This window comes from Choloepus didactylus, chromosome 2 (assembly GCF_015220235.1).
Source record: "Choloepus didactylus isolate mChoDid1 chromosome 2, mChoDid1.pri, whole genome shotgun sequence".
In the NCBI taxonomy this organism is placed as follows: domain Eukaryota; kingdom Metazoa; phylum Chordata; class Mammalia; order Pilosa; family Megalonychidae; genus Choloepus; species Choloepus didactylus.
The window spans coordinates 246,844,574-246,864,526 of NC_051308.1; the positions used below are offsets into that span (position 1 = coordinate 246,844,574).

A 19,953-nucleotide genomic window follows, 5' to 3' on the forward strand; every position below is an offset into this window, starting at 1 on the left:
CGTGAAGGTGGTGAAGACCCAGTCTTTGGGGAGGCCCTTGATTCTTCTGAACTTGTCGTTGATGTAGCAGTTGAGGTGCTCCATACTCCACACAGTGTCCTCCTTCAGCAGCACGTACAGGGGGCTCTTCTTCTGCATGAACTGGGAGGGGGGGTGGTGGTGCCTGTAGACCAGCGCCCTGAGCACCCACAGCTCCCACACCCCACACCCTCACCCTACTGTTTGGAGAGTCCCACAGAGACCCCTGCCCAAAGGCCTCCCCACTGACACACCCACCACCCTTGGCTCCCCACACAGCCTCCGCCTGCCTCGAGGGCCTTGGCCCCCATGACCTTTGGCCTCCCAAAGTGTGCCTCCCCCACAGAGACCCCAGATTGTTTACACAACCGCATCCACACCCCATTCTTAACACATGGGTTTATAGGGAAGAAGCTGGGGGGTAAGGAAGGGTGCAGGGCTGAGTCGGACCCCGCCACGCCCTTCACCTGCCCGGGGTGAGGGTGAGGGGCTGTGCTGGCCACTGGCAGAGCCTGTCCGCTCCCGGGCCTGGGCCACCTCCATCCCGCGCCAGGTGCACAGGCTGGACCCTTCTCTGCCTTCCCAAGCAGTGCACACCCTCCCCAGTCTCCTTCCACGGCGGCCCCTCCTGTCTGCGGCCAGGGCCCTCACTGCGCGCGGGGCCTTACCTGGTTGGTCAAGTGGCCGCTGAGGTCGCTGGACTGCGGGTCGTAGAGGCCGAGGGTGAGGCGGGCATAGCCGTGACCAAAGAAGACCATGTAGGGCATGGCGCAGGCGATGAGCAGGTATGAGCGCACGTCGAACTTCTTCCCATCCAGCAGCAGTGGGTTCTGGATGTACCTGTGGTGGGGGAGGGCAGCTCCGGGGGTCTGCTGACCCTCACCACCAGGGTCTCTCTCGGTCACTCGGCCCCTGCCACCTGCCCCAGGTGGACCCTGCGGGCTCCCTCTGGCCAAGCACAGATCCGCTGCGAAGAGGACATTTCCGAGCCTGTCTAGGCCAGGGGAATCGGGAGGGGGTGGCCTGGCCCCGGGTCTCAGCCTGTGGCACGTGTCTGGGGTGCCCCAGGGTGCAGCTCTCCCTAGGAGCCTGGAGGATGGGCAGGGAGGAGGTGGAGGCAGATGTTGGGCCTCAAGGGGGGTGCTCTGGGGAGGGAGGATGAGGACATTCCAGGTGCAGGGCCTGGGCCAGAATGAAGCTGTGGGAGGGGCGGGAGGGGGAAGGACGGCAGACAGCAGCTGCAGCGAGTGATGGCCATGTTGGCGGTGGGTTAGATCAAGCGGGTCCTTGCTGGGCTGAAGCTGAGCTCTGGACCCCGCTCTGGAGGCAGAGGAAGCCATGGGGCGCCTTGAGCACGGGAGGGCAGTCAGCCTCCCAGCTGCAGCCCCAACGGCCACGGCTTGCTGGGCCAGGCTGGGTGCGATGCTGGGTGGGGAGGGGGGCAGGCCTGGCCGAGGACAGACTGACCCAGCTGCCTCAGGCCTGGGGCCCCCATCCCGAGGCGCAGGTACTGCTGGACTTTTGGGTGCGTCTGTTCCGCATCCCTGACCACTGCTGCTGGTGCCTGGGGCCCCCATCCCGAGGCGCAGGTACTGCTGGACTTTTGGGTGCGTCTGTTCCGCATCCCTGACCACTGCTGCTGGTGCCTGGGGCCCCCATCCCGAGGCGCAGGTACTGCTGGACTTTTGGGTGCGTCTGTTCCGCATCCCTGACCACTGTTGCTGGTGCCTGGGGCCCAGCTGCGGTCTGGGTGAGACAAAGTGAGGCTATGGCAGCTCGTACCCGCATGGGGTGCTGCTTGTGGGCCGTGGGGGCTCCCCAGCCTCCTACAGCCAAAGGTGCATCTGTGACTCTGCCCATCTCCCAGCAGAGCGGCGGTCAGCCCCACCCAGAGCAGACACCCCTCGGGGCGTCCAGGCCCCACACCTCTGCACGACCCGCGCCTGGGGCGCCCGGAACGGCATCTTGCGGTGGATGGGGTCGTCCTCAACGCCCTGGGTCTTTGCCTGGAGAGCGGCGACGTCCTCGTGGTTCCGGAGCAGAAAGATGCCTTTGCCCTGGTTGGAGGCCGAGGGCTTACAGATCCATATCTGGGTTTCTGCAGAGAGGGTCCCCTGAGCCTCGGACCCCGCCCTGACCTCGCTGCCCAGGCGCCCCCCCCCCCCGTCCGTACCACCCATGTGCACCCGCCCCGCCCACACCCACAAGACCACACCCACCCGCTCTGCCCACGCCCCGCCCTTCCGTCCGGCCACGCCCACCCTGACCACGCCCCCCGCCGGCTCTGGCTCCCCATTTGCCCGCCCCTGCCTGGCCACGCCCCAACACTCAGCTCCGCCCCGGCTGCACCGCTCTTCACCCTGCAGCCCTCACCTCCGCCCCACCCCCCGCTCCCCTGCTGCCCCCAGACCCCCGGCCCCCTCCCCGGCCCCCCCAGACCCCCGGCCCCCCGGCCCCCTGCCCCCTCCCCGGCGCCCCTGCCCAGCTCTCCCCAACCGCGTCCCCAGAGCTGACCCGGGCCTCCAGCGGCCTCTCACCAGCAAACAGGGTGAAAAAGGCCTCTCGCTCGTCCCTGATGTCCAGGCGGTAGGTCTCTGGGAAAAAGTCTTCCATCTTCAGGGCCCTGGCGGAGCAGGAGCCGGGGTGGGCCCAGGGTCTGACGTGGGCTGGGGGAGGGAGCCCTGCAGCCCCCACCCTTCCCTGCTCCCAGGTGCTCCCGCACTGGCGCCCCGGCCCCGCGCCACAGGCCTCCCACGGGCTCGGCCCCTTCCCGTCCTGCTCCCAGCGGTGAGCCCCGACCCGGGCCCAGGGCTGCCACAGGGTCGCTGCCCAACACCCGTCTGTGTCCCCTCTGCCGGGGACGCCCCTGGGGGCTTTTCCACCCAATTCCAGGTCATCCTCCAGTTTAGATGGGAAGTTGCTGAGGACCCGGCTGCCCGGGCTGTCCCAGGAGGGGCCCTCAAGGGCAGTGCTGGGTTCTTCCCGGATCTGCACCCCGGCGGGAGAGGAAATGGGGTCTGCAGAGGGGCGCAGGATGGGCTACAGGGTGCAGCAGGCGGGGGTGCGGATGGGGGCAAATGAATGATTTTGGAAGAAGTAGGTGGGTGGTGGGTGGCAGGAAGCCCCCAGGACAGACATGCCGGCGTGGAGACCAGGGTACCAGGCAGGCGGGGGTAGGCTGGCGGTGGGGGGGACGGGCATGGGCGGGGCAGTGAGCCGGTGGGGGACGCGCTGGGGCGAGCACGGGGGTGGGTTGTGGTGTAGACGCGTGGGGCTCCCGGGTGTGTAGACAGGACGAGGTGGGTGGAAACACATGGGTGCCCGGGTGGGTGCTCGGGGTGATGGAGATGGACGGGGGCGGGTGGATGGATGTGAGGACGAACTCGACGGGTGCCGGGAGCTGGGTGTGGAGGGGGTGGCTGAGACAGCGCCGGCCGGGACGTCGGGCTGGTGGGTGTGCAGCCGAGTGCAGGCAGGTGGCTGAGGCCGTTTCCTGGAGAGGAAGACGGCGGATGGGTGCTCAGGGTGACAGAGCTGGAGCTGGAGCTGGGCCTCGGTGCCCGCGGGGACTGCAGTACCTGGCTTGGGCGGACGCAGAAGGCTTGCTGATCTTGCCCGCAACCCGTGCGTGTTCCCTGAGGGCGCTGAGCAGGCCGATCTTGGTGGTGAGGAGCTTGTTGTTGGGGAGCTGGAAGAGGAGCTGCTCGCCTGGCACAGGAAAGCGGGGGCAGCACGTGGGGCGGCTGCGGACATGGGCTTGCCCCTCCCGGCTGGGGCGCAGGGGGGGGGCCGCCCTCTTCCCGCTGTGCCCGAGTCCACCCTGCCCGGCCCACCTTCCCGGAAGGTGCAGTAGCTGTCTCGGCTCTTGACCTCACACCATTTGAGCTTGTAGTCCTCCTGCCGGCTGTCCTGGGTGCGCTGCCAGCCTTTGTTCCTGCAGTAGGAGCTGATTCTGCAGGGACAGTGGGCGGTGGGGACAGGGGCCTGTGGAGGACCACCTGAGGGGCTGTGGGGGCCAGGGCAGAACAGGGGGCCCAGGGGACGATGGGGGGCGGTGCCCAGGGGAGGACTGGGGGGGCCTGGAGAGGGCCCAAGGAAGGATGGGGAAGGCCCAGGGGAAGACTGGGGGGGCCCAGGGCAGAACAGGGGGCCCAGGGGACGACAGGGGGGGGTGCCCAGGGGAGGACTGGGAGGGCCTAGGGGAAGACTGGGGGGCCCAGGGGAGGATGGGGAGGATGGGGAGTGGCCCAGGGGAGGACAGGGGGCCCAGGGGAGGACGGAGAGGGCCCAGGGGAGGATGAGGTGAGCCCAGAGGAAGACTGGGGGGCCCAGGAGAGGATGGGGAGGATGGGGAGTGGCCTAGGGGAGGACAGGGGGCCCAGGGGAGGATGGAGAGGGCCCAGGGGAGGATGGGGTGAGCCCAGGGGAAGACTGGGGGGCCCAGGGGAGGATGGGGAGGATGGGGGATGGCCCAGGGGAGGACAGGGGGCCCAGGGGAGGACGGAGAGGGCCCAGGGGAGGACGGAGAGGGTCCGGGGGAGGACAGGGGGCCCAGGGGAGGACAAGGGGGCCCAGAGGAGGACTGGGGGGCCCAGGGTTTTCTACAGCAGAAGCAGCTGCACTGCCAGGGACCAGGTCTGGGCTGCATGGGGGTCAGTGGGGCTGGGCCCAAGATCCCCACTCACATTGAGGCCCCGTTGGTGCCTCCGATGTAGAAGAAGGGACCCGGTGCAGAGCTGGGTGGCTGCTTGTCCCCTGCCAGCAAGGGCTCCTCCAGGAGGGTGGCCTGGGGCCCGGCAGTGTCAGCCTCATCCGTGGGGTCTGTGGGGCAGGACGTGTTCAGAGCTGTGGGGTCCTGGCCGGGCCAGAGGCCTCCCCACCCTTCCTGGCCCCCGCTCCAAGCCCCCAGCCTCACCTGCATCCCGGTCCAGCTGGTTAAGGTGACACAGGAGCCCCTCCTCCTGGCTGTTCCCCATTGATCTCTCCTGGGCGCAGCCTGCGGATGGGTGGGGGGACAGGTGGGCAGCTGGGGGAGGCGCCCACCTAGAACCGGGCCTGGGTGCCTCCCTGACTGGGTTGGTTTCTAGGGAAGGCCGGTCCCATTGCACTGCCCGGGACTGAGGGGCCCCCGCTGTCGAGGCCTTGGAGCAGGCAGGGTCCAGTCGGAGTCGGGGCCCAGGATCCCACTGCGGGGAGGGAGGAGGGAGAAATTCCTCCAGCCCAGGAGTGCAGGGGGTGGTGGCTGCTCAGGGCCTTGGCCTTGAGGGCAGATTGTAGGAAGTTCTAGGCTTGGGTGTGGGTGTCTCGGCCCCCCGAGACCCCCATGGGCGTCCCTGCGCCCCCCACCCTCCTTACCAACAGGGTCCAGGTTCCAGCCAGGAAGGGGACTGGGGTGCAGGGTGGGGGCTGCATGATGTGGGTCTTTCCCAGAGGGCAGAGTCACAATGACCGTGATGACCTCAGCCCAGGGGCCACTGTCAAGCAGGGAGGGGTGGGGTGGCGGGTCTCTGGGGGGAGCAGGCAGTGGGCGGTGTTCAGCCAGGCAGAGCCCCCAGGCCGCGGTGAACAGTGGGGTCCCCTCTGCTCCTGCTGAGGCTGCCAGCACCCTCTGGCTCTGCCCTGTGCCAGCCCGGCAGGACCCCTGCTCCCCGGGGCTCGGGGTGGGGTCCCAGGCCCCCAGCCGGCTTTGCACTCACCTGGCAATCGGGGCCGGCCCCACCGGAGTTGCCCGGCCTGGCCTCGGCACCGGCACCGGCTGAAAAGAGGGCAGACGTCAGGCCTGCTGGGGGCTTGGAGGGTCTCAGCAGAGCCAAAGGCAGATTCCCAGGCCACCTGTGCCGCCACCTGGGCTGCCCCCCGCCTCGGGGCCCTGCCTGCCGCCTCCTTTATGGGCGGCTTTCTGAGTCGCCAACTTGGGGGCGTTTTGGTGAAATCTCAGCTGGTTTTTCTCTGGGTCCTTGTGTCCTAGCAAGTGAACAAACCCGTTTTGCTGGAGGCGAGGACGCTGGCAGGGAGCCTGGAGGACTGGCCGGCGGTCAGAGGGGACTGGAGCAGACGCACAAAATAAAGACACAAACCAGAGGCTAGAGGGGAAGGAAGGAGCAGGGTTGCAGGGAGGGGGCTCCTCTAAGGAAATGGTTGGAGACGTCATGACCCGGCAAAAAGAAAAAGTCTTTGAAGTTTTAAAAACCACAACCAACAGCAGGCAAATCAGGGGATGCTCCGGCAGGAGGGGGCACGGCACGAAGGGGCCCTGCTCCTGGTGGGGGGTCCGGGGCCGTGGGGGCATCTGCTCAGCTGAGTGGAGGAGGGAAGGGGAATGAGAATGGTGGGTGGAGACGGGGGAGGGAGCCCCCAGCCTCAGGAGGAAGGTGCCTGGGGGTGCTGAGTGCAGGGGGCTGTGCTGAGAAGGAGGGTGGGGTGTCAGATCCCGGTGTGGGGGGGCCCTGGATGCTGACATTTAGCGGCCAGTGAGGACCCTGGCCACTGCCCTGTCCCCACAGCAAAGCCCTGGTGAGGGGCCCTCCAGGGAACAGATGCCTGCAGGAGGGCCCCTGGACACACAGACACACAACAGACAGACACACTCGGGTGCCCACAGAGGAAGAGGAATGGGAGGGGGGAGGAAACTGGCCCCTGCAATGCCCCTGGGGGGAGACACTGCACCCCTAAAGGCTCAAGGAAGTTGACCTCCTGCAGGGGCCAGGGGAGGGAGCCCCAGCAGGCCGGGCAGAAGGGGCCAGGAGCCTGGTGGTGTCCTCAGAGGCACGGCCGGGCAGACGTGGGGTTATCACCCTTGGGACGACAGGGGTGAGAGGGGACGCTGACCCTGCCTGGGGGGCAGTGGGGGGCAGAGGGCCCACAGCCTCCTTCCCAGGCGTGGGGGGAGCCAGGCCAGCAGCCACGAGCATGCATGTCGGAAGAGGCCCCTGGACAGCCCCATGCTGCTCGCCCGTGACGGGGCGCCCACTGCCACCCTCTGGCCTCGGTTTCTTCCCTGCAAACGTGGCCAGCCTGACAGGGTTGTGAGATGGAATGACAGACGCGTCGGTGCTCAGGGCACTGCCTAGGACATAGTGAGCGCTCAGTGAGTGCTGGCGAGGACAGCGAGGGCGAGACCACTGCAGCCCGGTGCTCGGGGACGAGGCACGACGGTGCTCAGCAAAGGCAGATGTGCAAACAAGGCGAAAGCGAGCTGGGCTAGTGCCCCAGGAGCCAGTGGGACCTCGGCAGCCGGCAGGGTTCGGGCCGTGAGGGTGGGGACACTGGCCCAGCCGGTCCCCGGGCCTGGGGGGCAGGAAGGCCACCTCCGCCACAACCCTGCCGCTCTAACGGGCGGGTCTGACTGCAGCTTTGTTACTTTCACAAGAAAACCCGAGCAAAGAGCAGTGTCGGGGCTTGGCGGGTACAGCGCTTCTGGTGGGGTGGACGGTGTGGGTGGGCGCTGGTGCCGGACGCGCAGCACGTGGCTGACAGATGCCACCACCCTCTCACCACCAGGGGCCCACGGGGGCAGGTTACATTGTATCCAAGTAACCACAATAAAAATGTGAAACGCCGCGGGAGTGGACAGCACAGGGGCCAACCCTGGGCAAGCCCTGACGGGTGTTAATATAACAATACTCGTGCGTCAGCAGAACAAAGGCACCCCCGGCGTGCAAACTGCCACTACCCTGCGTTCCACACGAACAGGGAGGGTATGGGAAGTCTGTACTTTCTGCATGATTTTTCTGTAAACCGACAACTGCTCCAAAAAATAAAAATAATATAAAATTTTCTAAAAGCGATGAGGTATCATTTAAAAAGCAAGCAAGCCGGGCCTGCGTGGGGGGGCAGCGTGCTGCATCGCTGCCCTGAGGAGCCACACTGGACGGCGTCTTCCCACACACAGAGGCAAAGCTGGACGCTCGGCAGAGCTCGGCGACGGCTGACCAGCCGGCGGGACCCGGGACGAGCCCTCCCGGAGGGTGACAGAGTCGAGCAGCTGGACGGGGGTCTGGGCAGAAGGCTCACAAAGGTGTGCCCCGTTTATAAAAACACACATTTACCTGGTCAGGTAAGGAGGCCTGCAGGAAACCACCTCCCAATGCGATGAGCTGAGGACATCTGTGAACCTGAGGGGCAGGGCCCGGAAAATGACAAGAAGACGTCAGTGCCCTGCCAGGGATCTTCCGGAACATTGTTTGCACGTGGCAACACAGGGCTCTGGAAAGGTGCTGACATTGTCCGGAGGGGCAGGTGTCGCCTGGCCGGGGCTGCGCTCTCTGGGCTCCGGAAGCCGCCCTTCGGGACGCTGTCCTGGGGGGCAGACCGGGCCCTGGGCAGGGAGCTCAGGACCGGCCCCCACACCAACCTGAGCCGGGACCCACAGGCCCCGCAGAGAGGGGTCAGCCCAGCAGGGCCCCCATCCCGGCTCCTGCTCCCTCCTGCTCCTGGGCTGAATCCCCAGAGGGCTGAGGGGTCCGGGCCCTGGAGGCCCGGAGGGGGCAGGAGGGCAGGGACGAGCCCTCACCCCACCCACCCCTCTCACCTGCGACCAGGTGGTGCAAACCTTCCCCCGGGAAACAACAGTGGTGGCCTGGCAACCGCGTCTCCAGGCAGCGGTAACCCGGCGACCGCCAGCCAGCGCGCAGCGCCCAGAGGTGACCGCGGGCTTCGGGTCAGTGAAGGGCAGAGGCTGGGGGCAGGAGCTGGGAGGGAGGGTCCGGCTGGCAGGGAGTCAGGCCCCCACCGCCCCCGCGCCTGGCCCTCCCCATGCCCGGCGACCCCGCCTCGCCCCTCCCAGCTCACCCTGGCTCTCCCCGCTGCCCCCTCCCATGCCCGGCACCCCAGGACCCGGCAGGGCCTGGCTCAGCGTGGGCCTTGGTCACCGTTTGTCGAATAAAGAGGCGGCGTTTTGGAGCATTCACGGTTTTTCGAGCCACATTTCATCTTGCCTTCCCTCAGCCCGGGGTGTGGGAGTTGCTGTCACCCCCATTCCAGCTCCCCCTGAGGCTGCCGCAGGGAGTCTTCGAGGGGGCCTGGGGCAGGAGGGCCCCCAGCTGCCCTGCCCAGCCTCCGTGGTCACCGGGGTCTGTTAGGACGTCCTCCTCTCGCCCCCCAGCCCACCCAGAGCCTGAGGCACCCCCAGGCCCCCTCCCACGGGCCCTGAGCTGCACGCTGGGGTGTCGCGGCCTGGCCAGGCTGGTGGGTGCCCCGGGGCAGTGCTGGGTGCCAGGGCCTTCAGTCAGCCCCGCTGCTGGGAGGGGGTGCAGAGAGGCCCACAGTGTCATGGGTCAGCCTCGTGGGTGGGGGCTGCGGATGGGCCGGGCCCCCCGATCCTGGGTTCCTGGGGGTGGGCTCAGTGGGCTCACGAGCAGCCCCTGGGGGCCGGAAGGCCCCATCTGCACAGGACCCTGCCCCAGCTTTGGTGGAAAGCCTTGCCCATGTGTTGGCACTAGCAGGGGCAGGCGGCCATCGGGGGCAGCCGTGGGGTACGGCCTGGGTGCAGTGGGCCCCCCAGTCTCCTGCAGGCCTCTCCTCTGACCCACACACCCACCCTCCCCAAGTGTGTCCCCTCGGCCTTGGCAGACCTTCAGAAGCCCACCCCCAGCTGCAAGAGGGTCTCCTCAGCTGACCCACCCCCCGCAGCCCTGGGGCCCCTCTGCCCCCACAGGGGCCGGCCCAGGCAGCCTGGGCAGGGGAAGGCCTGGAGCTCCTCCTGGGGCAGTGGGTGAGGGTCTCCGGGTAGCTCAGACCCCCGACCCTCTGCCCCACTCATGAGCCTGGCCAGGGCTGCCTTTGGGCCCAGTGAACCCCCTCCCAGGCTCCATGCCCCCTGTGGACTGTGTCCCTCTGGCTCCTGTGGGCTCTGCATGGTCCCCACTTTGGGGGCTGCCCTCTGTCCTGGATTCCCATGAAGAGGACTTGGGGGGACAGAACATAGGGTCTTCATCCTCAGCTGATCCTTTAGAAAACTGTGAGTGAGGACTCCAAGGACTGGCTTTGGATCTGTGGGGAAGGAAAGGGCTTGGGGACAGCCATGTGGCTAGGAGGGGGTGGGGTCAGGGTCTAGTGTCCAGCTACTGAGGAAATCCCCAGGAACCTCCCGGCGGGGGAGTGGGGTGGGACCCGGGGCTGTGGGAGGAGCCAGGGGCAGGTGGTAGGTGGGGCCAGGGCTGTGGGAGGAGCCTGGGGCAGGTGGTAGGTGTGGTCCCAGTTGTGGGAGGAGCCTGGGGCACATGGTGGGTGGGGCCAGGGCTGTGGGAGGAGCCTGGGGCAGGTGCAGGCACAGGGCTCTGAGCCCTCCCACCCCTCCTGCCTTCCCTGGAGATGGGCCCGTGGTGATCCAGTGACCACTCCCAAGCCCAGGCCTCGCGGGAGGAGACGGGCTGGCCTGAGACCCCCATGCCCCGGGTTGGCCTGCAGGACCCATCTCTGGCACCTTCGTGGGGCCCCTCGTGCAGCACAAGTTACAATGTCCCTGGGGGCATGGGGGCCCTGCAGACTCAAGCTGTTCTGGAATCTTCCCTCTCCCATGCACGCCTCTCGCCCTGGCTACAGCCTGGCACCTGCTCTGAGCCCACAGCCCCTTCTCGGGAGAGCCTGGCCTCCATCATTCCAGGTCCTCCCACCTGGAGGGGGAAGCAGTCCCCATGGCCACAGACACTCAGGGGGAGGCCAGGGGTGGGGGCTGCCTGGGCAGACAGGGTGGGGGACTCTACGCTGCTCCTGCTGCCCGTCCCCAGCTCCTCCTGCCCCGGCTTTGGGTGCCCTGTGGGGCCCGCGGCTGGCACAGGTGGGAGGGGCCCAGGGGTGAGGCCCCCATCCTGGTGCCTGGGGTTGTCCCCTGATTGCAGCCCACCAAGGCCCCTCCCAGGCCCAACAGCAGTGGCTGGGGACCCTCGGGACAGGACCCCCATGCAGCAGGAGGGAGCATCTGCGTTGCATGTTGCGTGGCGGGGAATGGAGACGGCCTGGCTGGGGCACAGGCTCCGCGGCATCACCAATCCAGAGCCGCTGACGGCCGGGGCCAGGCCTGGCCCTCAGGGACTCCCCTGCCCAGCAACCAGGGAGGGTCCCTAGGGTCCGTGCTGTGGATGGGGGGCTGCAGGGCGGGCCGCAGCGCCCTCCTCTGCGGCGAAATGGCCGGTGCCATGGACGGCATTACCAGACAGTATTAGACGGAGTGATCGCAATCTAACTTTGCCTGGTAAGACGCCCATTGCAGGCCGAGCACCCGAGGAAGCAGTGAGCCCCGGAGAGGCGGGTGGGGGCAGGCTGGACCCCCGGGCCCGGGTGGGCTGGGCCGGACCCGGGTGACTTGCTCTCCATCTCGGTTCACAGGAGGCCGCGGGGCCCTCGCCAGCTCCAGTGATCAAGTGGGGTGCAGCCGGGCAGCCCTCCCTTCCCTCCGTGCCGCCCGGCCCTGGGCAGGGTGCACCCCAGGACCCAGGGGCCCCTCCCTGGGTGCCAAGCGGCTCGGCCAAGGCAGCTCAGGGGCACGTTCTGGCGTCAGATCAGAGTCCTGGAACCACGGGTCGCCCGCTTGCTGGTGCGGGCAGAGCAGCCTGTCGCCCGGGGTCGCCGCAGAGCCGGCTCGGGGTGCAGCTGAAGCATCTCGTCCTGAGGGAGCGACCCCTCTGCTCAGCCTGCCAAGGGGCGACCCAGGGCGGGGGCTGTGGAGAGGCCGCGGCCACCAGAGACCAACCCCCTGCCCCGGGGCCCGAGACCACAGTCATCGCCTGGCTGGTGGCTGGGGCCCCCCGGCCTCGGGACAGCCACGGCAGCCGCTGACCCTGCCAGCGGGAAGGGCTGGGACGTGCTTGCAGCCCTGGTGCCCTTGGGGCCTCAGCCTCAGATGGGAACAGGAGAAAAACCCCACGAGGTGGGCCGCTGCCCCCCAGCTCCTTCCACCCAGAGGCCAGGACCCCAGGAGCAAAACGGGGCTGTGCTGGAGAGCACAGGCCAGGCCCCCACCCCACCCCACCCCATGGTGTTGTCTTCCAGGACTGGGCGAGCTCCCGTCTCCAGGGCCAGCCCACACTGCCTCGGTCCCTGATGGTCTCCCCGGGAGGCCAGTTCACCCCAAAACTTGGCCTGGAGAGAGCTGGGGGTGGGGCTCCGTACAGAAGCTTCTCTGGGGCCTAGAGGGCTGTGGGGGTGGGGCAGAGGAGTGGTGGGGGAGGGGTGTGGGGTGCAGTGGGGGAGGGGCTCAGTGGGGGGTGCAGTGGGGGAGGGGCGCAGTGGGGGGTGCGGTGGGGGAGGGGTGCAGTGGGGGGCACAGTGGGGGGAGGGGCGCAGTGGGGTAGTAGGGGTGGCGCCCACCCACAGGCAGAAGCCAGCTGTCCCCCCCGGCCACGGTGTCCTGGCCGCATGGCCACCCTCGGGCCTCCCGGCGAGTGGACGGGTCACTTTGAACATCGTTACCAGACAGTGTTAGAGCCGAGCTGAAGTCCAGCACTGTCCGGTAAGATGCCCACAGAGGCCCAGGTGCGCCATGGCTGGAGGTGGGTGCCAGGGCCGGCTGGGGAGGTCGGGGGCCAGGAGACCCCGAGGCTGGGGTTCCGTGGGGCCCTCCCCTCCCAACCCCCCCCAGGGACCAAGGCCAGAGGGGCTGCGCGGCCACAGTGCGCTGGGGAGGGGCTTGGAGGGGGCTGCGAGGTGGCGGCCCTCACACCCCCACACCCTGGGCCCCGCGCCCCTGGCGACCCCTCACACGTGCAGGGTGTCCGGCCCAGGCTGGTGGCTGTGGTGGCCCCACCGGGGCCTCGTGGTGGCTGCTCAGCCCAGCACCTGGCAGGTGGGCCGCAGCAGCTGCCCGGGCGTGGGCAGGGACAGGGGGCTGGGGCCCCTGATCCCCAGACTGCTGGGGGTGGCTGCTGAGCTGGGGGCCGGGGTGCCTCTCGGGGCGAGGGGGGCTGTGGGGAGGGGTGGCCCGTCGCTGCGTGCAGAGCTCCGCCGTCATCGTTACCAGGCAGTATTAGAGACCGACACCATCCAATGCTGCCCAGTAAGATGGCGATGGCCGCTCTAGTTGGGTCTGGGGCCACCCCAGCTGGGGTGCAGTATGGGGCCATCCCTGGGGCACTGGGGTGGGGAGCCAGGGGGAGCCGGGACTTCGGGACCAGCCCCTCGGGCCTGCACAGGGCCAGGAGCTTGCGAACCCGAGGCCGGCAGGGGACGGTGGGCCTCTGCCTCCCCAGCCCCCCTTCACCCACAGTGCGAGAACTGAGCGGCGCCGCTCCGGGACCCTCGGGTGGGGCACTTCCCTGGGCCTGAGGCCCCTGCACCCATCGCTGGTGTCCGAGCTGGGCTGTGCAAGGGAGCTGGTGGCATCTGCCTTCACGCCCCCACCCTCGGGACCCCTTGGTCCGTGCCGGCCACACCCGCTGCCCCTTGGAGGGTGCCCAGGGAACCTCACTTCTCACCCACCCAAACCCTCTGACCCCAGCCCAGCCCGACAGACGGTGCCTCTGCTCACCCCCTGCTTGGGGCCCTGGGGTCGTGCCCCCTGCCCACTGGGAAGTGGGGGGACGTGCTGAGCCGTGGGAGGGGCGGGTCCGGCTCCGGGTCCCAGTCAGGGCCTCCCTGGCCCCAGCAGCTCCCCCAGAGGGGCGGCCGTGCGGAGCCCTCTCGGCTGTAGCCCGCACCCTCGGGAGACCCTGGTGGGGTGTTAACCCTGTAAAGCCTGGGGAGGCCCAGCCCTGCACCCCACATCTCCCCAGGGCTGCCCGCCAGGAGGGGGTGCGGGGAGGAGCACGGAGTGTCCTGGCGGAGCCCCCCATCCACCCGGGCTGCCGGCCCCTGGCCTTGTTCTGGGAAAGGCTCTGAGCCGATGGGTGACGCCAGGCGGTGGGCTGTGCGTGGTCGTGGCCGAGACCCCTGCCGGAAGGGCTGCCCGGGCCCCTGGGTGTGGTCAGGGGCCACAGAGTCATTTCGTTTCAAGAACTTAATTTCACGTTTCTTCTGAGCCCGGTGAAACCACTAAGAGTTCACTTTCAAAGCTGAGCTAAATTTCAGCTCCTGCGGCCGGGCCCCGAAGGGAAGGTGGTAGGGCCAGGCCAGGGGGTGCAGGCAGGGGCCCCATGTCTTGTCTCGTGGCCACAGCCGAAGCCCGTGGGGGGCACACTGACACCCCATGTGGCCCGGGGAGCCTGGCATCCCCGTGCCCTTGGCCGCACAGACTGCTGGCCTCTCCTCAGAGCCCTGGGGGACGGACAGCCACCCCACTGCCCATCCGGCTCGCCAGCCCCTACGTCCTCTCCCGGGGCCTGGAGGCGCAGACACCAGAAAGGACAGACGGACGGGCGGGAAAATCACCTTCCAGCCGGACCAGGATGTCCCCACAGTCCCGACCTCAAGGAGGAGACCAGCCCCAGACAGTGGCGTTGGGGGGACAGGGCCAGGCGTGTGCCTTACCGTGGACGAAAGCAGACGGCTCCGGTTTCCCGCGCCTGGACACGGCTTCCTGGTGATGTCTGGGGGTCGCTCGCGTGGCCGACTCGCTGCGGGGCTGTGAATTATCACCCCTGGGGCGGCCTGGCTGGGGACGGGAGAGTGAGTCGAGGGGCAGAGAGGCTGTGCTCCCCCCCCGGGGACGCTCACCTGGCCCCACTGCCTGGCTGGGGACGCTGGGGGCTCTGGTGGGGGCAGTGCGACCCCAGCATGAGGAGCCGCCATGGCTGCCCCACCCGGCCAGGCCTCAAGCACGGCGCCGGCCGCGGGAACAGGCCCATGAAACCGAGCCCGCGTCCCCCGCGTCTCAGCCAGACCAGGTGCTGGAGCCGGGGCAGGGGCAGCAGGCCGTGCACACGCAGGCTGTGGCTGTCCCGCGGTGTCGGCCATTGCCCCGTCCGGCGGGAACGACCATTTTTAACCTTCTCCTGGTGCTACCTGCTCCGCGGGCCTGGCCGGGCGGGTGAGCTCCCCCAGCCCTGCCATGACGGAAGGACGTTCTCACAAACCCATTTTGCAAATAAGGTATTTGCAAGCTGTCAAAATGTCCGAGCAATTAACAACTGGCTGCACCCCTGTTTTCCGGGTGATTTGCGTTTTCATACATGCAAAACTTGTTTTGCCTAATCCAACATGCGGCCAGTCACTCTCACTTTAAAGAAATCCATCGGGGTTTTGAGAATGAAAAGGCCTCTTTTCCCCACCGCTGTGCCTAGCGAAGGCCCGAGACCTCACAGTGGATCAATTACAAATCACATTCTTATGCCCAGAAGTTCTGTTCACCAAGAATAATAGCTCTATATTAAGCCTCAAAGAAAACAAACCTTAACTCCCATCAACATGATCAGAGACTAAACTTTAAAAATGTATAAGAAAGCCAGATCCGGGGTGTGGAAAGAGCACTCGGGCACCGCGGTGGGTGTGAGGCCGCCCAGGCCGAGCTTTTCCGGAAGGACTTCTCTGTGCGGCCATCGCTGCTGTTCAGCTTCTAAGTAAAAAGCCCTTCGAACAGACCCTGGGCCTCAGCCCAAGGAGCCGGAAAGCCCGTCCGAGGCCTCCCCGAGCTCCCGGCTTTGCAGGGTTCAGGAGGAAGTGGCGAGAAGGAGCCAGAACCGGGCTGGGTCCGAGGTCACCAGCCGCCGAGTGGGTCGCTCGGAGAGCCCAGCCCTGCCCAGGAGCGAACTCAGGAACCCAGGGAGGTCGGCGAGGGTACCCCCCAGCCCACGGCCCGGACCCACCCACCCTCCGTCCTGAGGCGGCCTTCCCACTGCGGCCGCCCCGGGAGAGAAACTTCCAGAGGCCTATTGCCCTGCAGGGCGGCAGGTGGGGCCTCTCCGCGTCGCCCCCACACCATCCGCACCTGAGCTTGCCCTCTGCCCGCCCCCGTCAGAGCTGGCGGTGGGGGCAGCCCACGGAGGCCGCCGGCCCCACGTCCGCCCGTGGCTGCCCCACACCTGGGCTCCAGCCGATGCCCACCGGCTGCGCCGTCCGTCTGTCCTAGCCCCGCTGTGCGGCGCGGCCTCGCTGTCCGCCTGGCCCGAGCTCCCCGCAGCAGAGCCTCCTGGCGCTTCCTCGCCCTCCTGCCTGCCCCCACCTGCCCTCACCTGCCCCGACAGGTTCCGCGGCGGCGCGGGAGGGGCTGGAGGGGGCGGGGAGGCCGCAGCAGGGGGGACCTGTCAGCCAGCAGAACCCGGCAGGCCCCCACCCAGAGCCCACCTCAGGGCGAGGCGCGTCGGAGACACTCGGAGACGCACTTCCTGCCTCCCTCCAGGTGAGGCCCAGGCACAAAGGAGAGGACTCGGCTTGGGCGCGGGCAGGTAGGTGGCCCGCCCGGTCTTGCAGGGAGTTTGGACGCGCCTGGGAACAGGGGAGCGCGCAGGAGAGGGGAGGCGGCCTGCCCCGGCGCCTTACATGGAGCCCCTCGCCCCGCCCCACGCAGGTGCCGCTCCGGGCCGGCCAATCCCGGCCCGCGGCCGCCCGCAGGTGTGTCCCCCGCGCCCCATAGGCCGAGGCGGTGACGTGTCCCCGGGGCGGTGACGGCCACTCCACTCCTGCCGCCCCGCCCGGGCTGAGGCTGCACAAAACCCAGGGCAGAGCGGCTCCCACCGAGCCCCTGCTTGGGGGACTTCCGTGGGGTGCGGGGGCCGCAGGGACCCTCTGGGGTTTTGGGGGGTGGGCGTCTGCCCAGCTGTGGCCTCCTGGAGGCAAAGGGTAGAGGCCGGACCCCACCCCTCTGGCTCCCGGCCCCTAGACGCCAGCGGAGGCAGCACCCGGAGCTGTGGGTCTTCTGAGAGGGGCTTGCGGGGTTCCACCGGCCTGAGACCCACAGTGGGAGGCCGGCTGTGGGCTGGGATGTGAATCTCCTGGAACCTCTTGTCTCCCGAGGCCGTGGGGCTCACACAGACCCTAACACGGGTGGGGTGGGCCTGAGGAGACCCCCCTGCAGGGGCAGGGCCGGGCTGCAGCAGCCCCGGGGACACCCTCGGTTTGACCCTCGGGGCTGCGCTTTGGTTCCTTGTGGGGGTCTGGATGGGGTGGAGGGTGCCTGGGGTTGGGGTCCCCGGGCCAGGTTGGGAGTTGGCACCTGGAGACACCCAGGACTTCTCCGTGACTCAGCCACAGAAGTGTTTGCTCCTTGGCTCCCAGCGGAAGGGCAGATAATGAGACGACAGACTTCCAGTAATTAGCCTGAGCAGCAGGGGAGTCCCGGGGGCCCAACTCACTTTCCATAACGAGCTCTGGCAGCCCTGGAAACCCTAATTGCAAAAGGCCTGCGCCCCAGGCTCTCGGCCTGTGCCCGCTCTCCTCCAGGAGGGACGCCTGTGCGTCGCCAGGTCACGGTCCTCTGGGGAGGGGGCCTGGGTCCTCGGGCCACAGGCCGTGTGTCCTGCAGGCCAGGAGGCACCCCTGGGCCCTGGGCCCCTTTTCGGGGGTGGGCTGAGGAGGGCTCCTGTGGCCTCCAACCTCCGACCTGCAGCCCCTCCCCAGGACTCCCCACCCCCTCGGGGGGTCTGCGTTTGTGTGCTGTAGGGCAGAGGCTGCCCACCTGCCTGCACCCAGAGTCAAGCCGTTCCCCTTGGAGCTGGGGCCGGGGTCTCGCCCTGACCTCTGCCCTGTGCCCCCACCCTCTGCATCGGCCAGCGACTCGGGCCCTTACCCCAGAGACGCCGGCCCAGTGGGCGGAGTGGGCAGTGCCAGGCTCCTGCTGTCCAGGAGTGACCGGGGCTCGTGGGTGCCAGCTGGGCTGGGCGCTGGGCCAGGGTGGGACGAGGCACCGTGGATTGTGCCAGGTCCGGAGGCCCCAGGGGGGCCGCGGGAGCCAGGAGGAGTCCCGTGTGCCCAGGGCGGGGGCAGGTCAGCAGGGCCCGGGGGCTCCTGCAGGGAAATGGGGGGGGGGTCCCTGGAGGGATGGCCTGGGGTGGGGGTGGCTGTGGGGGGTGCCTGGGGTTCTCCGTGGGTGCCTGGCGGTGGGCGGTGTAAGGCGGGCTGGGGCCGCAAGGGGGAGGGGAGCTCAGGGGTGTCTGGCTGCCACTCGGGGCACAGGTGAGGGCCCAGGCGTGGCCGGCAGGGCCTTCCGGCACCTTCTACACTGGGCAGGGTGGGGCTCTGACTCAGTCCCTTCCGCCGAGTGAAGCAGGAAGCAGAGGCACTTCCCTGCTGAGACGGGGCTGCCCCATCCCAGGGGCGTCTGGCAGGGGTGTGCAGGCAAGCACAGGCCGTGGCTCCTCGTCCTTCCTCTGCGTGATGCTCCTGAGAACTTGCTCACACCCCTGCATCCGTCCATCTGTCCATCCGCCCGCACACACTCTCCAGTGTGTTGGGCGAGCCCACTCGCATGTCCCAGTCTGCACGCCCGAGCCGCCATCCAGGACAGGCCTGCTCCCGGGGGCCCAGCGCAGCCTGCGCACAGCCCCCTGTGGCCCTGCCCTCTGCCCACCCCCTGGACGGCAGGGCAGCAAATCTCCGCCCAGCGGCCTCTCTCCTCCTTTCGTCCCGCACCCGCCGCATCGCCAGGCGTGTCCTCACCGTCCTTCATCAGCCGAGTGGGACACGGCATGGTTCTCATCACTTCGAAAACCCCCGTGTGGACTCGGAAACACGGAACTCAGGCCCGGAGACCCTGCAGCTGGTGTGTGTCCTGGACACTGGAGAGCTCCGCAGGGAGCTGCCGGGCGGGAGCCGCCGGGCGCAGACCTTGCCTCGGGTCTCGGTGGGGAGCACCGTGAGGGGCTCCTCCTGCAGCCGGTCGGGGCCTGGCATGTCCTTTGTCCAGGAGGGACAGGCCGTCAGGAAGCCACTGAGCTTTGCCGTCATGGGCATCCATGTTCCCAAGCTGCACCGTGGGTGGGGTTAAGACATGGCGCTGGACGGCACAGCAGCCTGGGGCGAGCTCCACGCCGGGGCAGGAGGACCTGCGGGGCACCCCGCTTTATTGCACGTCGCAGATGCCACATTTTTTACAAACTGAGGGTGTGTGGCAGCCCTGCATTGGGCAGGTCTGTCGGTGCCATTTTCCCAACACCACGTGCTCACTTGTGAATCTGTATCACATTTTGGTAATTCTCACAAAATTTCAACCTTGTTCATCATCATCACGGCTGTGACGGTCACCTGCAGCCAGTGACCTTCGATGTTGCTACTGTAATCGTCCAGGGAGCCAAGCAACGGGCCTGGGAAGTTGGTGAACGCAGTCTGCAGGCGTCCAGTGTGTTCTGACAGCCACACGACTGGCCAGTCCCTGTCGCTCTCCCTCAGGCCTCCTTCTTCCCCAAGAAACGATGTTGAAATGAGGCCGGTTAATGCCCCGACAACGGCCTCTAAGTGTTCGAGTGAGAGGAAGAGTCACAATCTCACTTAATAGAAAGTTGGCAAAGATTAAGCCCCGTGAGGAAGGTATGTCAAAAGCCGTTACGGCAGAAGTGAGGCCTCCTGTGTGGATCAGCCGAGGTGTGAGCATGAAGGAAAAGCTCTGGAAGGAAGTTACAGGTGCTTCCCCAGTGAGCACACGAACGAGAGGCTCTCGCCTTCCTGCTGATTCGGAGAAAGTTGTAGTGGTCTGGAGTGAGGATCAAACAGCCACAACGTTCCCTTGGGCCAAAGCCTAATCCCGAGCAAGGCCCCGACGCTCTTCAATTCCCTGGAGGCCGAGAGAGGCGAGGATGCTGCAGGAGACAATCTCGGAGCTAACGAGGTTGGTTCACAAGCTTTGAGGAAAGAAGCTGACGCTGCAACACGGAAGTGCAAGGCGAAGCAGCCGGTGCTGAGGTGGCTGCAGCAGGCTGTCCAGAAGGCCCAGCTACGACCACTGATGAAGGTGGCTGCACACAACAGAGCTTCTGTTGGAAGAAGATGTGTCTAGGAGTTTCCTGGCCAGAGAGGAGAGGCCAGTGCCCAGCTGCAGCACGTTAAAGCACAGGCTGCCTCTCTTACCGGGGCTAACCCAGCTGGTGACTTGAAGTGGAAGCCAGTGCTCATTTACCGTTCCAAAGATCCCAGGGC

At 67.5% G+C, this 19,953-nt stretch overlaps 2 protein-coding genes across 2 annotated transcripts in view; both read right to left on the reverse strand.

Moving 5' to 3' along the window:
• The window catches only part of TTLL10 (tubulin tyrosine ligase like 10), a 10,777-nt gene extending 2,025 nt beyond the window's left edge, over positions 1-8,752 (reverse strand). Inside the window, exons 1-11 of the mRNA XM_037810598.1 lie at positions 8,549-8,752; positions 8,067-8,132; positions 5,715-5,773; positions 4,934-5,014; positions 4,704-4,839; positions 3,852-3,970; positions 3,597-3,726; positions 2,556-2,641; positions 1,945-2,116; positions 687-858; positions 3-141 (exon numbers count right to left, since the gene is read on the reverse strand). Coding sequence (XP_037666526.1) covers positions 3-141; positions 687-858; positions 1,945-2,116; positions 2,556-2,641; positions 3,597-3,726; positions 3,852-3,970; positions 4,704-4,839; positions 4,934-4,994 — 1,015 coding nt within the window. The 5' untranslated portion in view covers positions 4,995-5,014; positions 5,715-5,773; positions 8,067-8,132; positions 8,549-8,752. The remainder of the gene's footprint in view (positions 1-2; positions 142-686; positions 859-1,944; positions 2,117-2,555; positions 2,642-3,596; positions 3,727-3,851; positions 3,971-4,703; positions 4,840-4,933; positions 5,015-5,714; positions 5,774-8,066; positions 8,133-8,548) is intronic.
• A 160-nt stretch (positions 8,753-8,912) lies between these two features.
• On the reverse strand, positions 8,913-18,291 carry LOC119514872 (collagen alpha-1(I) chain-like). Its single transcript, XM_037810610.1, has 7 exons — positions 18,223-18,291; positions 17,612-17,829; positions 17,178-17,504; positions 16,782-16,860; positions 16,171-16,701; positions 14,419-14,538; positions 8,913-11,648 (listed from the first exon to the last, which is right to left on the reverse strand). The coding sequence occupies exons 1-7, from the start codon at positions 18,289-18,291 to the stop codon at positions 11,517-11,519; spliced, it is 1,476 nt and encodes a 491-aa protein (XP_037666538.1). The 3' UTR covers positions 8,913-11,516.
• Between the last annotated feature and the right edge of the window lie 1,662 nt (positions 18,292-19,953).